The sequence below is a fragment of the Fundulus heteroclitus genome, chromosome 10 (assembly GCF_011125445.2).
Source record: "Fundulus heteroclitus isolate FHET01 chromosome 10, MU-UCD_Fhet_4.1, whole genome shotgun sequence".
NCBI lineage: Eukaryota > Metazoa > Chordata > Actinopteri > Cyprinodontiformes > Fundulidae > Fundulus > Fundulus heteroclitus.
Genome location: NC_046370.1, coordinates 20,172,388 through 20,193,754, shown reverse-complemented (window position 1 = coordinate 20,193,754; position 21,367 = coordinate 20,172,388). Strand labels below are relative to the sequence as shown.

The window sequence follows — 21,367 nt, the reverse complement described above, 5'->3', positions numbered from 1 at the left end:
GCTTTGAAGTGACCTGAAAACTTCTCCCAGGATGATGAACAGCAGCAGGTCATTGCTGTTGTCGCTCAATATTAGCATCATGTTAAACACGCCTGTATGCGAAAAACCAACAGACCACCAAGGCTCCTTCATTTAAACAGGTGGTCACACTGTTTGATGAAGATAATATCAGAGCATCTGATCAGCAGCACCTGGCCGCTGTTTTCCCTCTTTAATCCAGTGGAAACGGTAAGAATGGACCTATATTTTTTTTTTTTTCAAGCACAACTTCGCAGTTTTGGCTTAAATAAGTAATGCCGTTCTTAAATCTCTTTGATTGTTGTTCGTTTTGAACTAATGACTGCTGTTGATCTCCACAAAGAATGAAAGCCTGTGCCTGTGACAAATCCACTCGCAATGGATTCATACCATAAAATCCCTCCATCCCAAGAGAGAAACAAAGCAGGGAACAACACAGCTCGGGCCTAATTATGAAATTGGTCGACTGAAGCGCACGTGTTGTGCAACCAACCCTGCACCAGAACTGAGAAGTGACAGAGGATTATTAACAGCCTGGGCCGCCACTGATCGCAGAGCTTTGACCGAAACCTGCACCTGTTAATAAAAGCTTATACTGTCTACAAGAAATGTTGCAGGAAGAACAGATACTCTGTTTAAATGCCTAATATTTAGTTTTAGGTCTGCTAAAGCAGATAAGTATGAAGAACTGTTAAAAAAAATAGTTTAAGAAGGTTGTAAGAGAGAAGAAATGTTTAGTGAACACATTAAGAATGCAAACACACGGAGAAGAAAAGGAAAATGAAGGAAAATATAAATAAAAAAGAGGCAAACAAGGAAGAAACGCAGGAAGGTAAAACATAAGAAAAGGGTTTCATATTCTAAACTAGGGGGGAGGATATGTGTGGTAAATGAAAGTGGCATAAAAGTGGAGCCTTGAGGAAAACCGCATACAATGTTTGCTCACTCTGATTTCTTAACAAAGGATACCACCATATCCCGGTGTGTCAATTCAGATCTGAAGGAGTTTACCACATTCCCAACCACTTCAACTTTTCCAGTCGATCAATCAGAGAGTTGTGATTAGCTGCATTGAACGCGGCATTAAAATCCAAACAAAACAAAGACACATGATTGCGATTCACTGCTTTTAAGAGGTAGCTCTTTCGAAACCTTCGTGACATTCTCAGTCTCAGCTGTAGTGTTGTCAAAAACCTGACAGGAAAGAACTAGAGAGATAATTTTGATTAAAAAAAAAACAAATGCAAAAATTAATATAAGGAAAGTGGAGGGAGCATTTTTAGGAAAAGTAAAACATTCCAGATGAGTGCTGTGTGCTGATAAACCAAAGGAGCGGGTTGGACTGGGCCTCAGCGGGAGGAAGGAGGATTGGTTTGGGAGCTGTCAGACAGATGAGGAAGTTCTCTGCATACTGAAGCACAACTCTGTCACAGTGGACCCATGATCCTGCCCTGTTCCATGTTAAGAGCTCTGAACCCCAGCTTCTTGTGCGTTTTGGTTCCTGTATGCGTGCTGCCTGGTGCAGCGTGCAGGGAAGGCCCAACTCCCACATGGATTACTAATGCTCTGCATGGTTTAGTGCAGCATCCACGCTGTAACTGTTAAAGAGCAGCAAGATGAGAAGAGCTTAAAATATATATTTTATTGTCCCACAGAGGGGAAGTTCAGGTGTACCAGCAGCAAAGAGCAAATGGAAGCATGCACATACATATAATGTAAAAATATATAAATAAAGGAATAAGAGAGTGTACTGTAAGGGCTATTTTACAACATAAGCAAAATGCTGTATAATTATTAAAATAGCATAAGCAGATTAGCGAAATATGCAACTGAATAGGAGACAAGAGAAAGCTAAAGAAAATTATAGAAAAGGAATCTAGAAACGGAAGTAAAGGAATCTGTGCAAAACTGAAAAATCTTGAGTCTTAATGGTTGACAAATAATCATTTCACAAAATCAAAAAGAATCAGATGAGCTTAGCAAAAAAAAAAAAAAAGATTCTTATCGAATTTATTTTTCTTAATCTTTTGAATAACTCAACAATTATGTGTTCAAAAGCTTTTTGGGCTTTTCTTAATTCCAAATGATTTTGTAAATCAGTCACAGACTTTATTTAATATTATTATTGGTTTAGTTCCCTTGAGTTTGCAGCTTTAGCAGAAGCACAAACTGTTGAGCTGAAATTGTTTTCGGCTGAAGATGCGTCAGTGAAACAGAAATTTGTTGACAGCTGAGTGAATATAACTCTGGATGAAAACACATCGTCACGTGAAAATAATCTAAAATAACAGCAGTAATGGCTACGTTTTCCTTATTAATCACCCAGTCTCAGAAGAAAGGACTCCGACCACCATTTTTTTTGCAACATCTAATTGTTAAGCTGAATCTACTTAAGTAACACTATTAATTCAAGACAATTTGGGAAATTATTGTTGTCCAAATTATTAAAACAAAATAAACACAAAATCTGAAAGTGTGGCAGAAAAAAATAGTGGCTATTGTTTCCTTATATCGCCATAATGACATTTGACCTTTGTAGTTTTTAGCGCGGCTAATATAGTCAGCTAGAGACATCAGAGTTGTTTACTCTTGCGGCTTTGTCTCTGGTAGACACAAAATGTAGCATTTCTGCAATTGTTGCTGCACCCTTATCAGCTGTCAAAAATACTTTGTTGTTTTTGCCAGGGATCATACATTCAAAGCCTTACTGTGAAAAAAAATGTAGGGAAAAAAAAAGCACAGTTTACCCTTTCTTCTTATTTATCTTCATTTTGCTTCGGCTCACAATCACATCTCCTCTTCCTCAACTTGTCAGGCACTTTCTGACTTTTACTGCTAGATATTATATGAGTATGTAGCGTGGATACTCTAAGCAAATAATCAACATCATAATCAGTCTCGGATTTTTATTACATCACAAACGTCACAAACGGGTTTGACAGGTGAATTCTGATTCCATTAATCAAATGTATTGCACTCAATCACAGGTCATATTTATGAATCCAATTAAGGTCTATTTATTTAATTATTTAAGTCATAATTTTAGAGTAAAAGGTTTGGAAAAAGGAGAGTAAGGGAGAAACCTAAAGCTTTGCAAACAATTGGAGCCAGAAAATCGGAGGACGATAGCGGCTCCGGTAGTTTTTAGTTGCTGGCTTTCTCTCGGCTGAAGGCACAGGTGATCCGGCTTAAACAGCCCGTCTGACTGCCGGTCAGTCCTAAAAAGCCAAATGGTGCTTGTTAGCACCTTTCTTGACATCCCTCTCCTCTTCAGGGATGTCCAGAAACTCCTCTCTTTGAGTTCAGAACCAGATGCAGAGATTCAGGAATATCCCAGAGGGATGTGGACCACATCCCAGGTGTGGGAAGCCCTGGAGCGAAGCAAAACTTTGCAGAAACCTCACACAAAACTGAGATGATGTAGCAAAGCAACGGAAGTGAAAACCTAATCTAGCGAATCACCTGGAAAACAAAATCTCCCTGGTTCCATTCAAGTTGGCACGAAGCACAGCTCATCTGGAACAGGACCTTCCTGGAAAGGAGCCGCTGAGAGGTGCTGATTAACCAATCACAAGCAGATTTAGGGTAAACACGTGGCTGCGTCGTGCCAGCTAGCCATTTCTAGATTCTTTTAAACAAGATGAACGTAGGAATGTAAACAAACTGTATTTGAAGACAAACTATTTCAAGGCTAGGGCTTGTTTTTCCAGAGTTTTTTTTCCCCACAAACTCTTCATTGCCAAGGGGATTATTTAAAAATTGTTTTCTAAATTGAATCAGCAATGTAAGATCATTCATAAGAGAACTGCATGAACCATCCAAACTTCTTTTCAGCGAAATACTTCAGACTCATACAAACATTCAGGTGTTAAAGATTCAGAGCCCCACTGGTGCTTGATAAGAGAAGGCTGAGGGTAAACCAGGAATCCAACAGACATTTTCAAGCCATTTTAGGCAGAAATCTTCTGAAATGTACACCAGCTACACCAGCAGAACTAAATTAGGCAGCACAACATAGAAAATAATAATAGTAATAATAATAATAAATATGTGTTTTAACAGAACCATATTCCATCAAAATCTCAATAACTTTTTTGAATCACTTATTGTTCTGAGACGGTGATGCTGACGTTCTGCAGGGGAAATAAAAAAACCTTCAAAGCAGTAATTATGCCTCCTGCAAGTGTTCATAAAAAACATTTCATCTGTTTGTTCTTCTTCTCGCCGTTCGGCATCTGAGTGAGGGGACACTTGATTTTCTTTCTGTTGTCAGAGATGAGTTGTTGTTTTTTTCCTATTTTCTTGGCTCGGCCTCGGTGAGCATCAGGGGGGCATTTGAATGAGTCTGAACTGGATTTCGGGGAAGCCGTCGCCATAGAAACCGGCTGATTTTTTTTTATGTATTCATGACATCTTTTTACAGACTCTCTGTGAGTCAGTCCCCACGGCAGCTGTTCAGGAACATTTGGTGGTGTTTACGTTCCGACTCAACGTGTTGTTGTTTGTGTGTCGGCAGAACGGAGCAGGAAAGTGAGAGTCGCTGTTGCTCCTGCGATCGGATCGCCTCGTGCTTTGACCCCCATCAGATCACGAACCTTGTTCACTTTACACGCTGTTTGCCCCCAAACGAGCCGTATTAAGCCCCTCCAGCTTCCCCCTCTCCACCCATCTGTTTTCCCTCCTGTCGCCATCACTTTCTGCAGCCCCGTGATCTCTTTGGGGACGAGGACTCTTCTCGTTGCCCCGTCGGCCTCCCGTCCCTGGAGGAAAGTGGGGTGTCAGCAGCAGCGGGGTGGGAGAGAGAGGACGGAGAGGGGAGCCATGATTTATCTGCCCTCTGCCAGCGTTTGTGACGTTGTGTCTGCGTTGGCTGTGAGAGCCGACGCTTTATCTCTGTCAGCGCTTTGGCACACAGATACGCTCATGCAGATATTGCGGCGAGGAGCTTGTATCGATCGTATCCGTTCCTTATCTTCTGTTTACAACCTTCAAAGCAGAACCTGAGGTCTTTCTTTATTTTTCTTATTCCACTTTGTATTCAGGAGGGTTTATTCCGTTTAAACTAGACTTCTCTGGTAGTAAAACATATCCAGGGCACTCACACTGCCTTTTTCTACTCAGTCGACTCTAAGTTTCTACTAAGGTGCCTTTTACGCGACTTGATCCTGCAGACTGTGAGCGGGCTGAGGCAGAATATCTGACACACGCGGAGCCCTTTTGTTGACCCCTTGCCATTGTCTGAGTTTAGACGTAAACTAAGGCTACGTTCACACTGCAGGCCTTGATGCTCAATTCCGAATTTTTTGCGTGGTCATTCACATTTCCAAATATAGGCGACTTGTATGTGATCTCCTTAGTGAACTGAATTCATACAACTTAAGTGTCCCGCATGCGCAGTAGAGGACGCGAAGACATCACACGTAGCAAGCGTCCTCAGTGTTTGTGGAAGTAAACATGGATTATAATGCTGCCGCGCTTTTTGCGATCTTTAATTTCTTTTCTAACTTAAGCTTTCTCTCCATTGACTGCTCTTCTCATTATTATTCGCTATGGGTGTCATTTTTCTTCCCGCTTCTGCACAGCAGGACGCAGAATAGTGACGTTTGTCGAGTATCAGTGATGTACAGGTCGGATAAATGCGACCCGGCCGTACAGACACAGGTCGCATTTGAAAAAAATCCATCTGTGTTGTTCAGGCTGTCATGAAAATATCAGATCCAGGTCACATATGGGCAAAAAAAAAAAATCAGAATTGGTCACTTCAGGCTGCAGTGTGAATGCAGCCTAAGAGTCAAAAGTTTGGACACATCTTTTCATCCAGTGGTTTGTCATCATTTTTAGTCCCAATAGTCTTTGAAGACTATTAGGAAAACCATTTCAGCTGACCAATTAGCCTCATGAAGCTCAAGAAGTGAATGGATGGGGTAGGCAAAGCAGTAATTGAATTAAAGGGCGGCTATTTTGAAGAATCTAACACATAAAATATGTTTTAAGTGTTTTGCAGTTTTTTGTTGACATAATTACATATATTTTGCTTCATAGTATTGCTTTTGTTAGTGTTTATCTAACGTGTAGGTAGTGATAAAATAAAGAAAAGCCGCTGAATGACAACGATACGTCCAAGCTGTTGACTGACTGGTTAAACCCCACTAAATCTTTAACAGTAATAACAGAATTGTTGCAGAGAAAGCGCATTTTCTAAAAATGCTAACAGAGCTTTGGTAGGTTTTTTGAAATCTCTCAACATGTATTTTTACATTATACATCAAAGCTTTCCCATATAAAAAATGTCAGGTATAAATCAGTGTTTAAATATCATAACCTGTCTTCTAATAGATAATTTCAGATATTTATTGCCATATATGTTACAATCCTTATTGATTACTGTGATTTATTTATTTATTTATTTATTTATTTATTTATTCTGGGTGTTGTATAAATGACGTTGGAAACTGTTAAAATGACCCAAAGCAGTTCTCAGAGAGATAAAAGCTGTAGTTTGCAAATGCTCCCTCAGCTTCTCTGACAGCCTGTTTGGTTCCCTGTCAGTGCCCCAGGACTCCGGGTTGAAAGGATCATTGACACGGCTGTTCCCACTGTGATGTGTGATGGACAGGTGAAGGCATCACCTGCTCCAGAATCCCACAGTGAAAGTATTTTCCTAAGGATCCAATGTGATTGCTAAGGTTTGGGCATGTGTGCAAGTTTGGTTCCTGTTAAATGTTCCCTGGGCTGTATCTACTCTAATGCTTCTGGTGGCTCATTATTTTGCTAGAGTAAAAGGAAATTAGGCAGTAACTTGCACCAACGTGACGTAACAGCATAAGATGGTCCTCAGTGTGAATTATGAGAGGAGGAGGCTGACCTTTACAGGATGCTGGGAGCCAAATCTCCATTTTATTAGCATTTTCTTTGTGTGTGTGTGTGTGTTTTTTTCTGGTTCACCCTTATGTGTAGACCAGACCACAGTGGCGCAGTGAATAGCGCTGTTGCCTTGCAGCAGGAAAAGTCTTTCTGCATGGAGTTTGTTCTCTCTGGGTACTCCGGCATCCTCCCACAGTCAAAAAACATGACTCTTAGTTTAATTGGCCTCTCTAAATTCTCATTAGGTGTGAGTGTGATGCTGATCATGTGGCGTCGCCTGTCCAGGCAGCATTTAAGATCAGTCTCCAGGCTCGTTTGGCTTTTTTCATCCCTAATTGGGATCACTTCGCAGAATCTGGATTCTCTCCAGACCTTCAGAAGTTTTCACTTTTCTCTGCACCGAGCTCCCTTTGCATTAAAGATTAACTGAAATCAAATCTGCAAATATTGACATAGCTGGACTATCATTTAGTTAAGGCACTTCCACAAAACAGTCAAGGGACAGATTTCTCTAAACTTGAACTTGAATAAGTTGTTTTAAGCATTTTTGTCATTAACTGTTGGAGTGGGCTTATTTTAGTGGGCGGAGCTTCCTGACGTCTAGTGATCCGTGACCAGCGACAACAGAACGTCGGAGAACCAAGCCGTTACTTTTTCCTGTTGTTTACTTGTTGTAGCCGTGGAAGAAGAAGCCTTCTTTGAATACGAAGTGGGTATTGAACCATACCAGTCTGAACCAGAACCGACAGCTGGATATCTGGAATGAGGTGAAGACTTTTCAGTTTCAGTCTGAAAACGAAAAGTCTCTGTTAGCTATGACGGGAAAGCTGAGACCCAAGCACCACTTCAGTTACACCGACAGGCCCGGTCAAACCAGCGCAGTGACTCAGACCTGACAGCTGACTGTGATCCATCGAAAACACCGTTACTGCCATGTTGTGTGTCAGTAGGTCCGAAGCCCAGAAACGTCCAAGCCCACTCACTGTCAGGCTTCATCCTCCTGGCGAGTACAGTGACAGCTTTTTTTTTGACTTTCAGATTGCATTCATCTCTAATTTCATAATTTTGGGGGGTTTTGCAGAATAGTTCAAACACATAGTAACTGTGTTTGCTGTTGGATGATTAAAACTGTTGTAAAAGACAATTAAGGCATAATCTACGTACTGCTGAAAACGATGGGATCCTCTTCTTCCTCTTTGTCACCTCAGAGGACAAGTCTGACATTTCAGGGACAGAACACTACAGATGGAAGTCAGTAAGGAAAACATGAGATATTTAACTCAAAGTGACACATTTTTAAGTTAAAAATAAAAGTCAGCCCTAGAGCCCTACTGATCTTGCGTCCTGTAATTTCCCCACGTGATGGGCACATATTTCTAAATGACTTTGACAAGAGAGTAAGTTTTTCAGCTTGCTCCACGTGAGACCAGCTTCACGATCTGTGCAACTTTAACGTTTTCATTATATAACAAATACCAGAGCAGGAGTAACAATGAAATGCACGACGTGCCTCTGGAGACGCTACTCTGAAATATCTGAGATTTTCTTTATACATGGTGATTGTAGGTGAAGATTAAAGCTCCATCACCCAAAAAGGTCTCCTTTATTCCAGAGGTGCTGTCGCTTTTCATCAGGGATCTTTGTACCTGTCATCATACCCAACGTTTTACCTGTTAAACTGCATTTATGTTACAAAGTTTTAGCGATTAGCAATAGTTTTGATTCTACTTCACAGGGAGTAACCAGTTTTACCTATGTTTAATTCATTAGACACATTTCAGGATGCGAGGATGCGAGAAGTTTATTTTCACAGGAATCCTCGTGACATTCAGTTTGGTAAAGCCAAGCGGAGAGCAACACTTGAAGATTAGAAACCGAACTAGACAACTTGTTATAACACAGTATAGAAAACAGTACACGGTAACAAAAAAAAGAAAAGAAAAGAAAACAGTACATGGTAATAAAAGTAAAGAAAAAGATTAAAATGAAATCGAAATGTTAAAATGAGCAGGACAATGCGGGCAAACAAGGTTATTTATGTTGCATATATTAATTCTTTAGTCCACACTGTTGCATCAGTGTTTATGTTTGTCTGGAGGGAGTGATGAAGGCCACAGCTCTCCAAACAAATTCTTCCTCTTCCTATCAGCTCTGGTTCTTAGGGCTCTGTACACTTCCCCTGGTGAGAGAAGGACAAAAAACACTTTCCAACCTTTGCTAATGAAGAGTGGGGCTAGCATCTTTCATCTGGACCCCCTAAAATCCACAACACATTTTTTTTTAAATAATTTTTTATCCTTGTCTAAACACCACTCAGTTGGATGTTTGACCTTGTGCACATCATCGGTGTTACTCTGATTACGCTGCTGCTGCACCATTTTTTGTTTTATGACGCCGTTTCAAAAGAAGTTCTTGTGTTGGTCCCAAACCAAGGAAGTTAAAGAGATTTTTATAAAACAAAGTATTCATGTTTCTTTTGGTGTGTGTTTTTATATGCTCCCATTCTGAACATGGCATATATACAGGGAATAGTAGGGCGTCATGCATCCAGCATCCTGAGGTGAGGGAAGCAGTTTTTCATAGCGTTCTGTTGGATTAAATAATGTCATTGATTGGCCGTTGCTGTGAAATATGAGTTGGAGTTGCACCGTCTATTTTTGTTTTTGTTGTTTTTCCTCCTGTTTTTGCCCTGGTTCTGAAGCAGTGGTGTGTGTGTGTGGTATACATTGTGTGTGAAAGCTGGGTCGCTCGTCCCGTGGAAAGTCTATGGCGGCCATGTTTAACTCATTGTCTATCGGTGGATGGTAGTGTTGAACTCCATGGATGGTGTTGATGATGTTATCACATCTTCCTACTTTATTGAAATGAAATGCAGACACACAGCAATGTTGAAGGGGCATTACAGTCCCACTAAAGTGACGTCACTGGCAAATCTAAATATGGTACTGGAGGGATGGATGGAGATGCAGTTATGGGGGAAAACCTGTAGAACTCCAGTGAAAAAAGCCCTACAGGTCCAATCATTTTTGATTCTGCTTTGATAACTTTGTTTAATTCTCACTTGTCATAAGCTGCACTGTTATGGGGAATTTGGGCGCGCTTTCTTTAATTTAAGTTCAGCATTCCAGCTTTAGAAACTTTGAACATCTTAAGCCTCATCCAATTGGTGGGATTTTTGTTTTGTTTTCAAAATATTACAGACATTTTCGTTCCTCATAAGATTATTGACTCTTATTTACAAACTGATTTATAAAATAAAGTACTCTTTTGTTTTAGTGGAGGCCAACAATCGTCTCCTTAGTTTTGGAGATGTTGATGCTTGTGTTGCTATGAGTACACCACATTTCCATAGAGGATATTGTTTTATTGTTTCATTTCATTGTCGCAGTCAAGCAGACCCACGCTATCAGTTTTACCTGCAGATTTCAAAAGCTACTGACTGCTGATCACTACTTGGCTTAATTCCTCTCCCAGAAAATCCAAATATTTCTTTTGAATTTTACAAGATGCTGTCGTTCTCTGCGGTTTACAATTAAATCTTTGACACATAATGGACATATTGTTCTGGTGTCAGTAAAACCAACGAGGTTCTGACCAGCTCTACTTAAACTAAGTCAGTACTTCCGATTTTGCACAGAGCAGAGCTCACAGACTGGGGTTTTAATTTGCTGGCCTCTAGACACTGCTTCGAGTCGGAGACAGACAGCGGAAATCTCATCAGGCAGCAGAAATATCAACTGACTGTTTTTCTCTTCTCAGACAGCTCCAGCAGAACAAACACGTGAGGCTGTCAGATTGGACTCTGAGCTGCTGCTTCACTCTCTGTCCTGAAAGTGCTGAGGAGATTCTCCCATCCAGAGCTGCAGCACAGCAAGCGGGTCTTTGGGGCTTGCTCGAATTCTTACTTTCCACCTTATGTCTCGTTGTCTCCCCCTTTTCATCATTTGGTCCCTAACATGTGCACCAGCTTTCTGCCTCGGGAGGCTAAGAATGGCTCCCACCTCTTAGAGGCTGGAGGGGCTGTGTTGTGGGGGAAATACAGCATCTCCACAGATGTCCTGCTTCTTGCGGGCGTTCCGTGTGTGAGTGCGTGTAATGAAGATCTCCTTTAGCAGAACACATTTGTCTCTCTGGATTTAGTCTCATTATGGCTAATAAGAGGGTGAATCTTCTCTGTTTCATTTGAATTAGCGGTCGGCTGCATAAATCCTGCACTGCTGCGGGAGAAAACAAGGCGGAGAGGTATTTGTTGGTGAGTTATTGGACCATCGATGACCGTTTGGGTAGTGTCAGGCCTCGGAGCTGTTCGGGTGCATCCCATCACAGCTCCAGTTCCTATCCTTATTTTTTTTCCTTTTTTCGTTTCTTTCTTTCCTCTCCTAAAATAACTGCTGTTGTCAGCTCATCTGTTTACGTTGCCTCAGCGGCCTCTCCGTTGCAATAAAATCAGAAACGGAGTAAAACTCCATTTGTCTTGGACAACTGGACCTAACTGCTGTGTTCCTTGTTCTTTATAATGGTGTTTGTTGAATTTACTATTTTTTTAATGAACGCCTGAGGCTTTTACAGCGCAGGGACGGTTATACTGAGATTAAATTACACAAGTGGAGCTCTGTTCACTAATTAGGGGATTTTCAAAAGTGTTGGTTAGACTAGATTTTATTTGGGGCATTAGAGTAAAGGGTGTGAAATTCAAATGCATGCCGACGTTTTTAGATTTATTTCTTAAAACAAAATAAAAACTTCACATTTTTGGGCTCCTTTGTGTCAGCCTATCATGTATCATGCAAGGCTGTGTGCTGTGATGTTACCAATGGACGGTGTTTCACTGGCCTCTGTTTTTGCTCGGAAAACTCGTGCACTTCCGGGATTCGAAAGCTCTCCTGCACGCGCACGCGCACCATAGATGTTCTTTAAATATTTATAGAACTTGCGCAGCTAGACGCTGGGTTCTCTGCTGCTGGGTGAGGTGGGATGTGTGGGAGTTTTACATAAACCACAACCGAGTAAGAATATCCTCAGCTCTCCGTAATTATCCCCCTGACAAATGAGTAATTAAATCTGAATGGTCTTATGTAGCATTTCAGAGCTCTAAATGATCGTTGGCCGATTTTAGCCCTTCCTCCCACAATGCTGCACACTGCTCCGTGTTGCACTTTTAAGGAACGCTAAAGGAGGACGCGTTCATTTGCCATCATCCGAATACAAACGTGGCACCGTGTCAAATCATCACGTCGAATCCCCAGCGCTGACTGTTTGTTGTTATTGTCATTATTATATTTTTTTACTTCTGTAATTGCCTCCTGGTCCGCCTTGTGCCAAGCGGCCTCTTTAACAACAGTGCTCGCTGTCTTTCCAATTAAACTAAAAGCCTCGATGTTGGACGGTCACGAGAGCTAGTTGCGCCAGCTTGCAGAGGATCAGCACCAACTCTGTGTGTGTGAGTGTGTGTGAGTGTGACTGGGTTGCACTGCTGTTGGCAGGACCGATGTGAGAGATTTACAGCTAAAAGCGATCCTGCTTGGCTTTCTGTTTCCATGGCAGCCATTTGCGTTTCAGTAGCCACCGGAAAGCGAGGAATGTAAAAAAAAAAAAAAAGAAAAAAAAAATAGAGTTCTTAGAAATAAAAAACAAAACAAAATCTAAAGACTGTAAATGTGTGTGTTTTTTGGTGGGATCAGATAAGACGCTTGAAGCCCCCCTTGAAGGCAACATGGCTGTCTCCATGTGTTTCTCCCTTAAGAAAATTACAAACAATGAACTCAAAATAATTATTAATCAACATGAAATAAAGCCGGCTGGTGAATTTAAGTATCTGGGGGTAGTTTTAGATTCAAAATTGAAATTTGATGCCCATATTAAGAAAATGACGAAAACTATAAAGACAAATATAAACTGCTTTCGAATGATTCGACCATGTGTATCAAATAAAGCTGCACAAGTATATTTACATGCAATGATTTTATCCCATATGTCTTATTGTTCCATCGTTTGGGCCCAGGCCACAAAGTCTGTTTTAAAACCTTTACTCACACTTTACAAACAAGCACTAAAAATATTCGATCAAAAACCGGTGAAGTGGCATTACTGCAAAATTATTAAAAAATACAACATGATGACATTTGAAAATTTTAGAAATTTCTCATTTTTAAAAGCTATTTTTAAATGCCTTAATGGTGTTGCCCCTGAAGTAATCTGTAAATTTGTTTTAAAGTATGCAAATGAAGGAATCAGGACAAGAACTGGAGCTAGTGGGAACTGCAGTATTAAAAGATGTCGGACATCTATGGGTCAGTCCGCTTTCTTAGTGAAAGCATCACATCTCTGGAACTCTTTGCCTCTGGAGCTTAAGTCACAGACTGATGTTCGACTTTTCTCCACAAGATTGAAAAAAATTGCTCAAATACAATCAAAAGTGTGAGCACTAAACTGGCTTGTACTGTATTGTTTGTTTTAACTTCTCTTGTTTTTTATGCATTTGTGTGTCTTTACTAACCTCCCTCCCCCTTAATGCTTACACCTTTTAAAAGTCTAACCAAGGACGAAGGCTACAAATTAGCCCATGGCTACAAGCCTTATGTACTTGGAGATCGGCCACCAGTTTGGTTGCAATGTTTAATTGTACTGTCCCTGTCAAATAAATAAATAAATAAAAAATGGCTGCTTCATGGTTTAGGTCATAGCGGCACAATGGGATGGAAACTGGGATACGGTCCAACAGAAAACAGCTTAACGGAGAGAGCAAATGTTTTTTCTTTAAATGCATTAAACTTTGATGCTGTTTACATCTACATCTGCCTTCTAATTTATCTCGCCCGTGTGACGGGTTACAGCAACATATTCTACGGCTAAGACTTGCTGAAGTCACTTCTTGTGCACCGGCAAAGCGGGCAAAAGAAAAACCTCTACATCGTCCTATTTCACAAAGCTCTGCCAAAGATATTCTTCTCAAGTTGGCCTGAAAGTAGACAGAAAATAGACAGTTTGGGCATACGAAAAGGAGGTTGGGCATCAGATCTGATGACAGAAACTCCCAACTTTACATGTGACATTATTTTATGCCCCGATAAAGTCTTTCTCATGAGCAGTGGTCCTCGCGACTTCATCTGACGAGATAAACTTTCAAGATGCCCCCCCCCCCCACACCTTTAAATCATTTGCAGTTTGAGTAAGGGAAAAAAGAAAAGGTGACACAGTGAGGTATAAATGTTTTAATGACCGCATGACGACAATCAGCTAGCTGCTAGGTAACTAGAAGAATGTAGGCATCTCATTTGTCAATCCTAGTTGTTAACTAAAAGAATACTTCTTTGTTGTTGTTGTTGTTGTTGTTGAGTAATCCTAATTGGATTTTTCTTCATCTTTAATCTAAAATCTAAAACACCTAGACAACAGAACAGTGATTCCTTGGGGAAAAAAATATTTATATGACAAGGCCCCCAAAGAATGTTTTTATAGTGCATTTTTTTTTTTTTTTTGCATTAGGACCAAAAACAACCTATAATACAGTATACGTACGGGTCAAAGCAGGACAATTTTTTTATTTAAAATTTACTCAGTATGTGAAGGTGAAAAGAGGTTTTATAAAAAAAATAGTTTTGTTCTCGTAAATAGAATATTATGTATGATCAGGTCTGAGACATGAATGTATCTGTTAGGTGTCTTCCATGCATTCAGGAAAAAAAAAGCTATACCTATTCCTGTATATTTAGATACATTGCATAAAAGCGAAAAGCATTTGATTTTCAGACACCACCTTTCATGTCTTGCTACTGGTGTGAAATTTTTACTCCTGCGTGTTGAAGGCATTGGTGATGTAGACGAGAAACGATAAAAGCAAAAGATTTCTGTAAACTACAGATAATTAGTCAATTAAGTGTTTTTAGGTGAATGAATAAACGTTGATTTGATGTGGATCAAGGCCTTTGTGTAGAAGTGTGATCGCCATGTTTCAGTCCTTATATTTTGGGTTTCTTGTTGGGCGTATTCATACTTACAGATGCCTGATCTGTTGTGCTTTGAATTGTTGTTTCTCTTTCCACCTCATCTGTGTTCATTTCTCTCATATCAAGTTCATAATTCAAAATTATAACGGCAGATAAATCACCATTTGGCTTTTATCTGAACCATGAAGATACAAATGACTTTTACACACCTGAAATTTTAGGCTCAGATCCATCCATCCATACGTTATATCCACTTTATCTTTCTGGGTGGTGCGTGACCATGCGTGCAGACATGCTGAACTAAGGGACATTCATAGAAACCAATTAAGCTAAACTGCATGCTTTTGGTATGTGGGAGGAAACAGATGTACCCCAAGAGAACGCATGTGTGCACAGAAAGAACATTTCATGCAGAAAGGCCCCAGAATCAAACCCAGGATGTTGTTGCTGCCAGACAGCAGTGCACAGAACGGCACCGCCATGCAGTCCCATAAATTGTTCTGCGGAAGAAACTTTGAGTAATGCCGTAAGATCATAACTGCGCTATGAGTGTCAGAGGATTTTGCATTCGGTATGAATAGAAAAAGAAATATATTAGATTGAAAAAGCAATATTAAACTATTTTTTTCCTTTTTTCAGTTTTGTTATTGGGTTGTAGAAAGAATGAATATGACACAAATTATAATCATTCAAAGGTCAAGACGACTTAAATTACTGGCAGCTGATTTTCCTACACGGATTCAGCTCAAACATTGCAGCGGATAGCTGGGTGTAGCTCACTGGAAACATTAACTAGTGTCAGATTTTACTGCTGTAGTCCTTTTAGCCTATACCCCATCTCGGTTCTACTGTCTATATTCTGCTCTATGCAGCACTGTATTATCAGAACTGTTTTAGTTCAAATAAAAGGCTGGGTGTTTTAAAGCGGATGCTTTCCCTGTGTAACTGTGTTTCTGGGCCACTGCAGTGTCGCAGTGACTCAGAAAAGAAAAAAAAACGTCCTTAAACTTCATCTACCACCTCGGAGATTCCCAATGTATTCAGACTGAACGTTGTTTGGGTGAGCAGGATTAAATCAGAGAAATGTATTTATTAGAAAATCACTTCTCGTCCATAAATATAACTTTAATACAAAAGCCAGCTGATGCAGAAGATGTGCTGCCTGCGTGATGGAGTAGAGTTTTATTGCTCTTTATTGTTCTGCGTGTAAAAGCTACAGTAGTATAATGTCTCAGAGCATTTCATTTCCAACATAAAAATGATTCTGGGCTATAAATTAAACATGCAAATGTTTCTACAGCAAAACATAAGATCTCATGATCACACACTAAATCAAAGGGCAACACTAAACATGTTTTTTATGCTTATAGTTTGGTGTTATAAATCACACTGGCTCCATGTACCTTATAGTGTTATAATGCTCTCTGTGTCCTGCAGATGGCGCTCCGCTGAGTGAGCTCTCCTGGTCGTCCTCCCTGGCTGTGGTGGCCATCTCCTTCTCTGGTCTCTTCACCTTCGTCTTCCTCATGCTGGCCTGCCTCTGCTGCAAGAAGGGGAAAATGGGCTTCAAGGTGGGTAAACATATGAGCCTTGTGTAAAAGAAAAGCTGAAAACTAAAAAATATATATATATAAAATCAATTAAATTGAATCAGTGAAACTGTCATTCGACATTTACTATCAAAAATGCTACTCATTAAATATTAAACAAAGGCAAATGTAAAAATAGAACAGAAATAAAAATACTAACAAAGGCCTGATGGATTTGGGTTTTTGTTGCTGTTTTTTTTTTTTTTTTGAAGGGGGTAGACCCTGGACAGAGCACTAGTTGATTACAGCAACACAGTCACATTGGAGAGCCCAACAGTCTGTGGGAGGAAGCCTCAGATTGGGATTTAAACCCAGAACTGTCTTGCTGCAAGGCAACAGTGCTACCTACTTTGCCACTGTGCAGCCACAGTTACTGTGATAAACAGTAACAAAGTTCTCATGAAGCCTTCCGAGCCGTAAGTGTCACTGAAAGTTGACTGGACGGAGACGTTCCCTGCGTCAGACGTCTGTTCCACCGAGTGAAAACCATCCGCTGTTGTTTATGCAGAGGTATGCAGATGTGAAGCAGGAAGAACGGCAAACGGGCGGGGTGAGTTTGTGTTTGTGGAGCGACGGGGGCCCTGCAGCGCTGCATGACCATCTTGTGGATCCAACAGAGTAATGAAATGGGTCACGGCACAAAACAAAAATAGGGCAGGGGAGAAAAAAAGATGGTGCCATCATTGCTTTTATATTCTTTCCCACACTGTAGAGTTCATCTGGGAGATATTGGCTTTGATAAAAGTACAGCTTTTTTTGCTTAAATCCTGAATTAGCATTCATTCATTATTTACACCCATACACACTGGAGCCAGCTTTCTGCAGCTCTGTGCAATGCTTCCACAGTGTTTTGATAAGGGAAGCCTAAATGAACCTTGTATGAGAATAGCTGCAGCTACTTTCAGGCTCCTGTTGTGAGAACAGAACATCTGAAGATGTCCGCATGAGAATAAAAGATGAAGATGTGTTTTCTTTGCATCCACAAAAAATGTGTTTCTCTGCATCTTTAATGCAGCTGATTGGAGCTTCTGACAATTGCTCCAAAACAAGCTTCTCTGCTGGGATTCAGCAGAAGAGCATGAGTTATTCCACACTTTGTTTTACATGATAATGTTGGAAATTAGCACAATTCTCTTTTAATTTAACTTTGTGGAACACAAAAGATAAAGTCTCTCAGATGATTTTCCTCCGAAGAGTTTGAGAGATGAAGAATTGGGAGCCTAGCCTCTTGGTGCATCTTCACACTTTCAATTATTTTCCTTTCTTTGCATTTCGTGCTCTTAGTCAGGTGTGTCTGACTGAAAGAGAGGATGCTCCTGGTTGTTGTTTTCTTTTTCTTTTTTTCTGCAGCTCCTGTGGTTTGGATCCAATTTTTAAGTGAGCACCAGTTCTTCTTCTTTTTCAAACACAGAAGGACAACTTTAAGTGCTACAGGATTACCACCTCTCTACTGGTTCACACCGATTTAAAAATACAAATGGGTGGACAGAACTAAGCTAAAACTATCAGCACCGTGTTTTAAATTTAGAACAAAAAAATCAAAAAGGACAAAAAAAAAAAAAAACAATCCAAATCAGCGCTGGTATAAGGGAGACGCATGTTGTTGTTTTCTATTTTAGAAGGTCGCTTTATGAATCCTGTCCAATAAATTGTTTTATGATGCAATACATTCACAATCACGCATAGAAGGTTCACAAAGACTGGTTGTTCCTTAAAAGTGTTTTTATCGGGTTAGGTTTGACAGATTAAACACATTTGCAGAAATCCAAGGCAAATTGTAATCTGCAGTGATTAAATTAACTGTCTGCCTAGCCTGCAATCAGCTGCAACAATCATAACACCCAGACAGGAAGATCAAGCGATTTATTGGACGAGATGGATGATGTGACAGAAAGGATCTTTTTCACCAAAGCAGATCCAGGTCCAAACCAGTCCTTGTTTACACCTGACCTAACTGGTTATTTGGGAAAAAAAGAGCAAAAGAACCTAAACTCACACCTAAGAGCAGTTAAGATTTCTGATTAACCCAATATGCGTTATTTTGGACTGTAAGAGGAAACCAGAGGACCTCTAGAAAACAGCCCTATATGCAAGGCCCCCCCTGGAAATTAAACTCAGGACCTAACCATCAATCCACCGCTCCAAACCAATCGCTGACAGGGTTTATGCAAGTTGTGTAAAGCGACAATCTGTATCTGTGAACACTCTTTGTAATCCTCACTAGGATTGCTTTATTGTTTTCTATTGAAGGCTCACTTTCAGTTACCACAGCAAAGGAGACGTTCTGCTAAGCACGAAGGTTGAACCCAGGATCAGGTTGTCTGTCTGTCATTTAGCACTTCGTTCTCCGCAAACGTGCAGCACAAGATCGGCGAGAGGCAGCCGACGCCCAGTCACAGCCGATGGGTCTCCATACTGGCTGAGGCCGGCTATCCAAGACAGGCGGCAGTATCGTCACGTCCGGGTGGGGCTCTGATCCCTCAGATAGTAGCTGCACCCCAGTGGCTCCTGCACGTCTGCAGACCCGCCTGTGAAACTCCTGACTCCTCACTGTCACAGCCATGAGTCTACACACTGACTGGAGCTAAACTGGCCGGTGCGCTGAGAACCACCTGGAGCTAAACCTGCTAAAGACAGTGGAGATGACGGTAGACTTCATGGTAGAGTTGGGCGATAAATCGATTTAATCGATTAATTCAAATTTACAATTGTTTAAGATTTCATTTTTGGAAAATCTGGATTTTATTTTGCCAATACACTCATTGGGTTTCCATGAAGAGAACAGCATGTGATGCTGAATATATGTTTAGGCAAATATATTGTCAAAATATTGTTAAGTGGAAACTTTATTTTACCATAATACGAGGTACTTCATTTACTTATTTACCGTACTTTTTGAAGTTCACAAGTGCAGTGAAGCCTGTTCTTAGCTCAATGTGTAATACCACTAGCATCAAATGTTTTGTTATATTTTCATTGTTTATAATGGCACGGCTGCCATCTTGTTTTACAAGCATGTTTCACAGCTTGTTTTTAGTTGCACTTTGAATTCAGGTCAACTCCCTTACGAAATGCTTGACATAAAAGCAAGGTTTTAAAATAATTTCTTTAATTTCTTTTTATCAAACAAAAAGGAGGAAAAAATTGATTAATCGGATTTGGTATGATAAAATCGGAGATTTATTTTTTAATCCATATCGCCCAGCCCTACTTCATGGGAATCCCAACCACTCCTCCCCTACTCAACAACACAGTGTCTACTGTTGATCCCGTCCAGTTCCTAGGGACCACCCTCTCTCCTGACCTGAGATGGTCCTCGCCCAGCAGAAACTGTACGTCCTGCTGCAACTCAAGAAGTACAACCTTCCTCAGGAGCTGCTGATCATCTCCATACGCTGCCATCATTCGGTCTGTCTTGTGCTCACCCACCTCTGTGTGGTTCAGTTCATCCACAAAACTTGACAGGTCCAAACTGCACCGAACAATTCGAGCTGCAGAGGATCGTCAGGAATGTCCCTCCCTCTGTGCATGACCGGTAATGGTTCAAGGCTTGTAAAAGGGCAACAAACATGGCGGTCGACCCAACACACGCGGCCACAGGATGTTCAGACTTTTAACCTCAGATCGGTGCTACAGAGCGCCGACGGCTAAACCGAGCTGGCACAGAACCAGTTTCTACCCCCCAGGCTGTGTCTCTGATGAGCAGCTTTCAGTCAGGGTAGTCAGCTATTCTGCTGTGAAATAACTCTCCTGCACATTTATACTGATGCATCTGAATAATCCAGGTAGAAAAAAAAAGTTGAGTAGGTCTTCTGGATGGGTTCTTCTTTGTTGAAACATTTCGCCTTTTCTCCAGGAGACTTCTTCAATCTGAGGAGTTAAAGCTTAACTCTGATTTATGAGCAGTGCCTTGGTGGGACGTGGATCGACAAGTTTAACGAAAGAGGGAAGAGAGGCCAGTGATTGGTTGTTAGGCCGATGGTCCTCTGAGCAAATGTATTCTTTTTAAGACAGGCAAAAGTGTAGCTGCCTTCATTCAGCCAGCTGACGAGAAGCCCACTGAAAAGACGGTCAGGGGCAGCGCTGCATTACTTCGCTCCATGCAGCTGGACAAACCTCTGGTTCCTCCTGCACATTCTCTGACATCATATTATAAGAATTTAAAAAATTAGGCTGTTTTTTTTTTTTTTTTAATCACTGGAACTGGCTCCCCTCACCCTGTACAGAAAAGGCAGAGGAGGCTCTTTAATAAAATAAAAGTAGGAGAAGTGCTGAACATGTTTCCGTCACAGAATCGTCTGGTGCTTCCTACTCCGTTTGTCTCCATGGTGGCCGCTGCAGTCGTCTGAAACCTGTCCGGGTGTGTCCAGGGTGTGGTGATGAGGCTGTGGGAACAGAGGAGGGATGAGAGGGTGTGAGGAAGGGCATTCTCATGAGCTCACACTGCATCCGGCCCCGAGGCCCCATCTCCCTGGAACAGAGGAGGAGGAGGGAATTTCAAAGAGATGAAGGGGGAAAAAAACAACTTTAAGGGAGATGATGTAGAAACCTGACGAGGACTGGTCCTGTTTTCTCCCCCCATTTAAAAGAAAAGAAGCAGATCTGAAATGTACAGTTTTTTCCAAATGAGTTTAGCTGGTGTACAGCGAAAAAAAAAAAAAACAAGAGCTCATCAGTTCCAGCCACAGCTCATTTGCATGAAATTGAGAGAGCCCTAAAAACAGCTCATTCTGAGAGGAGCTCAACATGGGCAGAACTGAAGAGGTGAAATCTCATTATCTGAGAACAATTTGTGCAAAAAAAAATTTAATTAACACGTCAGGATAGGTCTACATAACCTATAGACCTATCCTGACTTAAAAGTAAACATACCAAACAGGAACTACTCATCTCCATCATCTTATTTCAAGTGCATCTCCTATCATTAGGAGACAAAATACTCATTCCACT

At 40.9% G+C, this 21,367-nt stretch overlaps 1 protein-coding gene across 1 annotated transcript in view; it reads left to right on the top strand.

Moving 5' to 3' along the window:
• aatkb (apoptosis-associated tyrosine kinase b) overlaps positions 1–21,367 on the top strand; it is a 66,871-nt gene that overhangs the window by 23,674 nt on the left and 21,830 nt on the right. Inside the window, exon 2 of the mRNA XM_012881617.3 lies at positions 16,266–16,399. Within this exon, the coding sequence (XP_012737071.2) occupies positions 16,266–16,399 (134 nt within the window). The remainder of the gene's footprint in view (positions 1–16,265; positions 16,400–21,367) is intronic.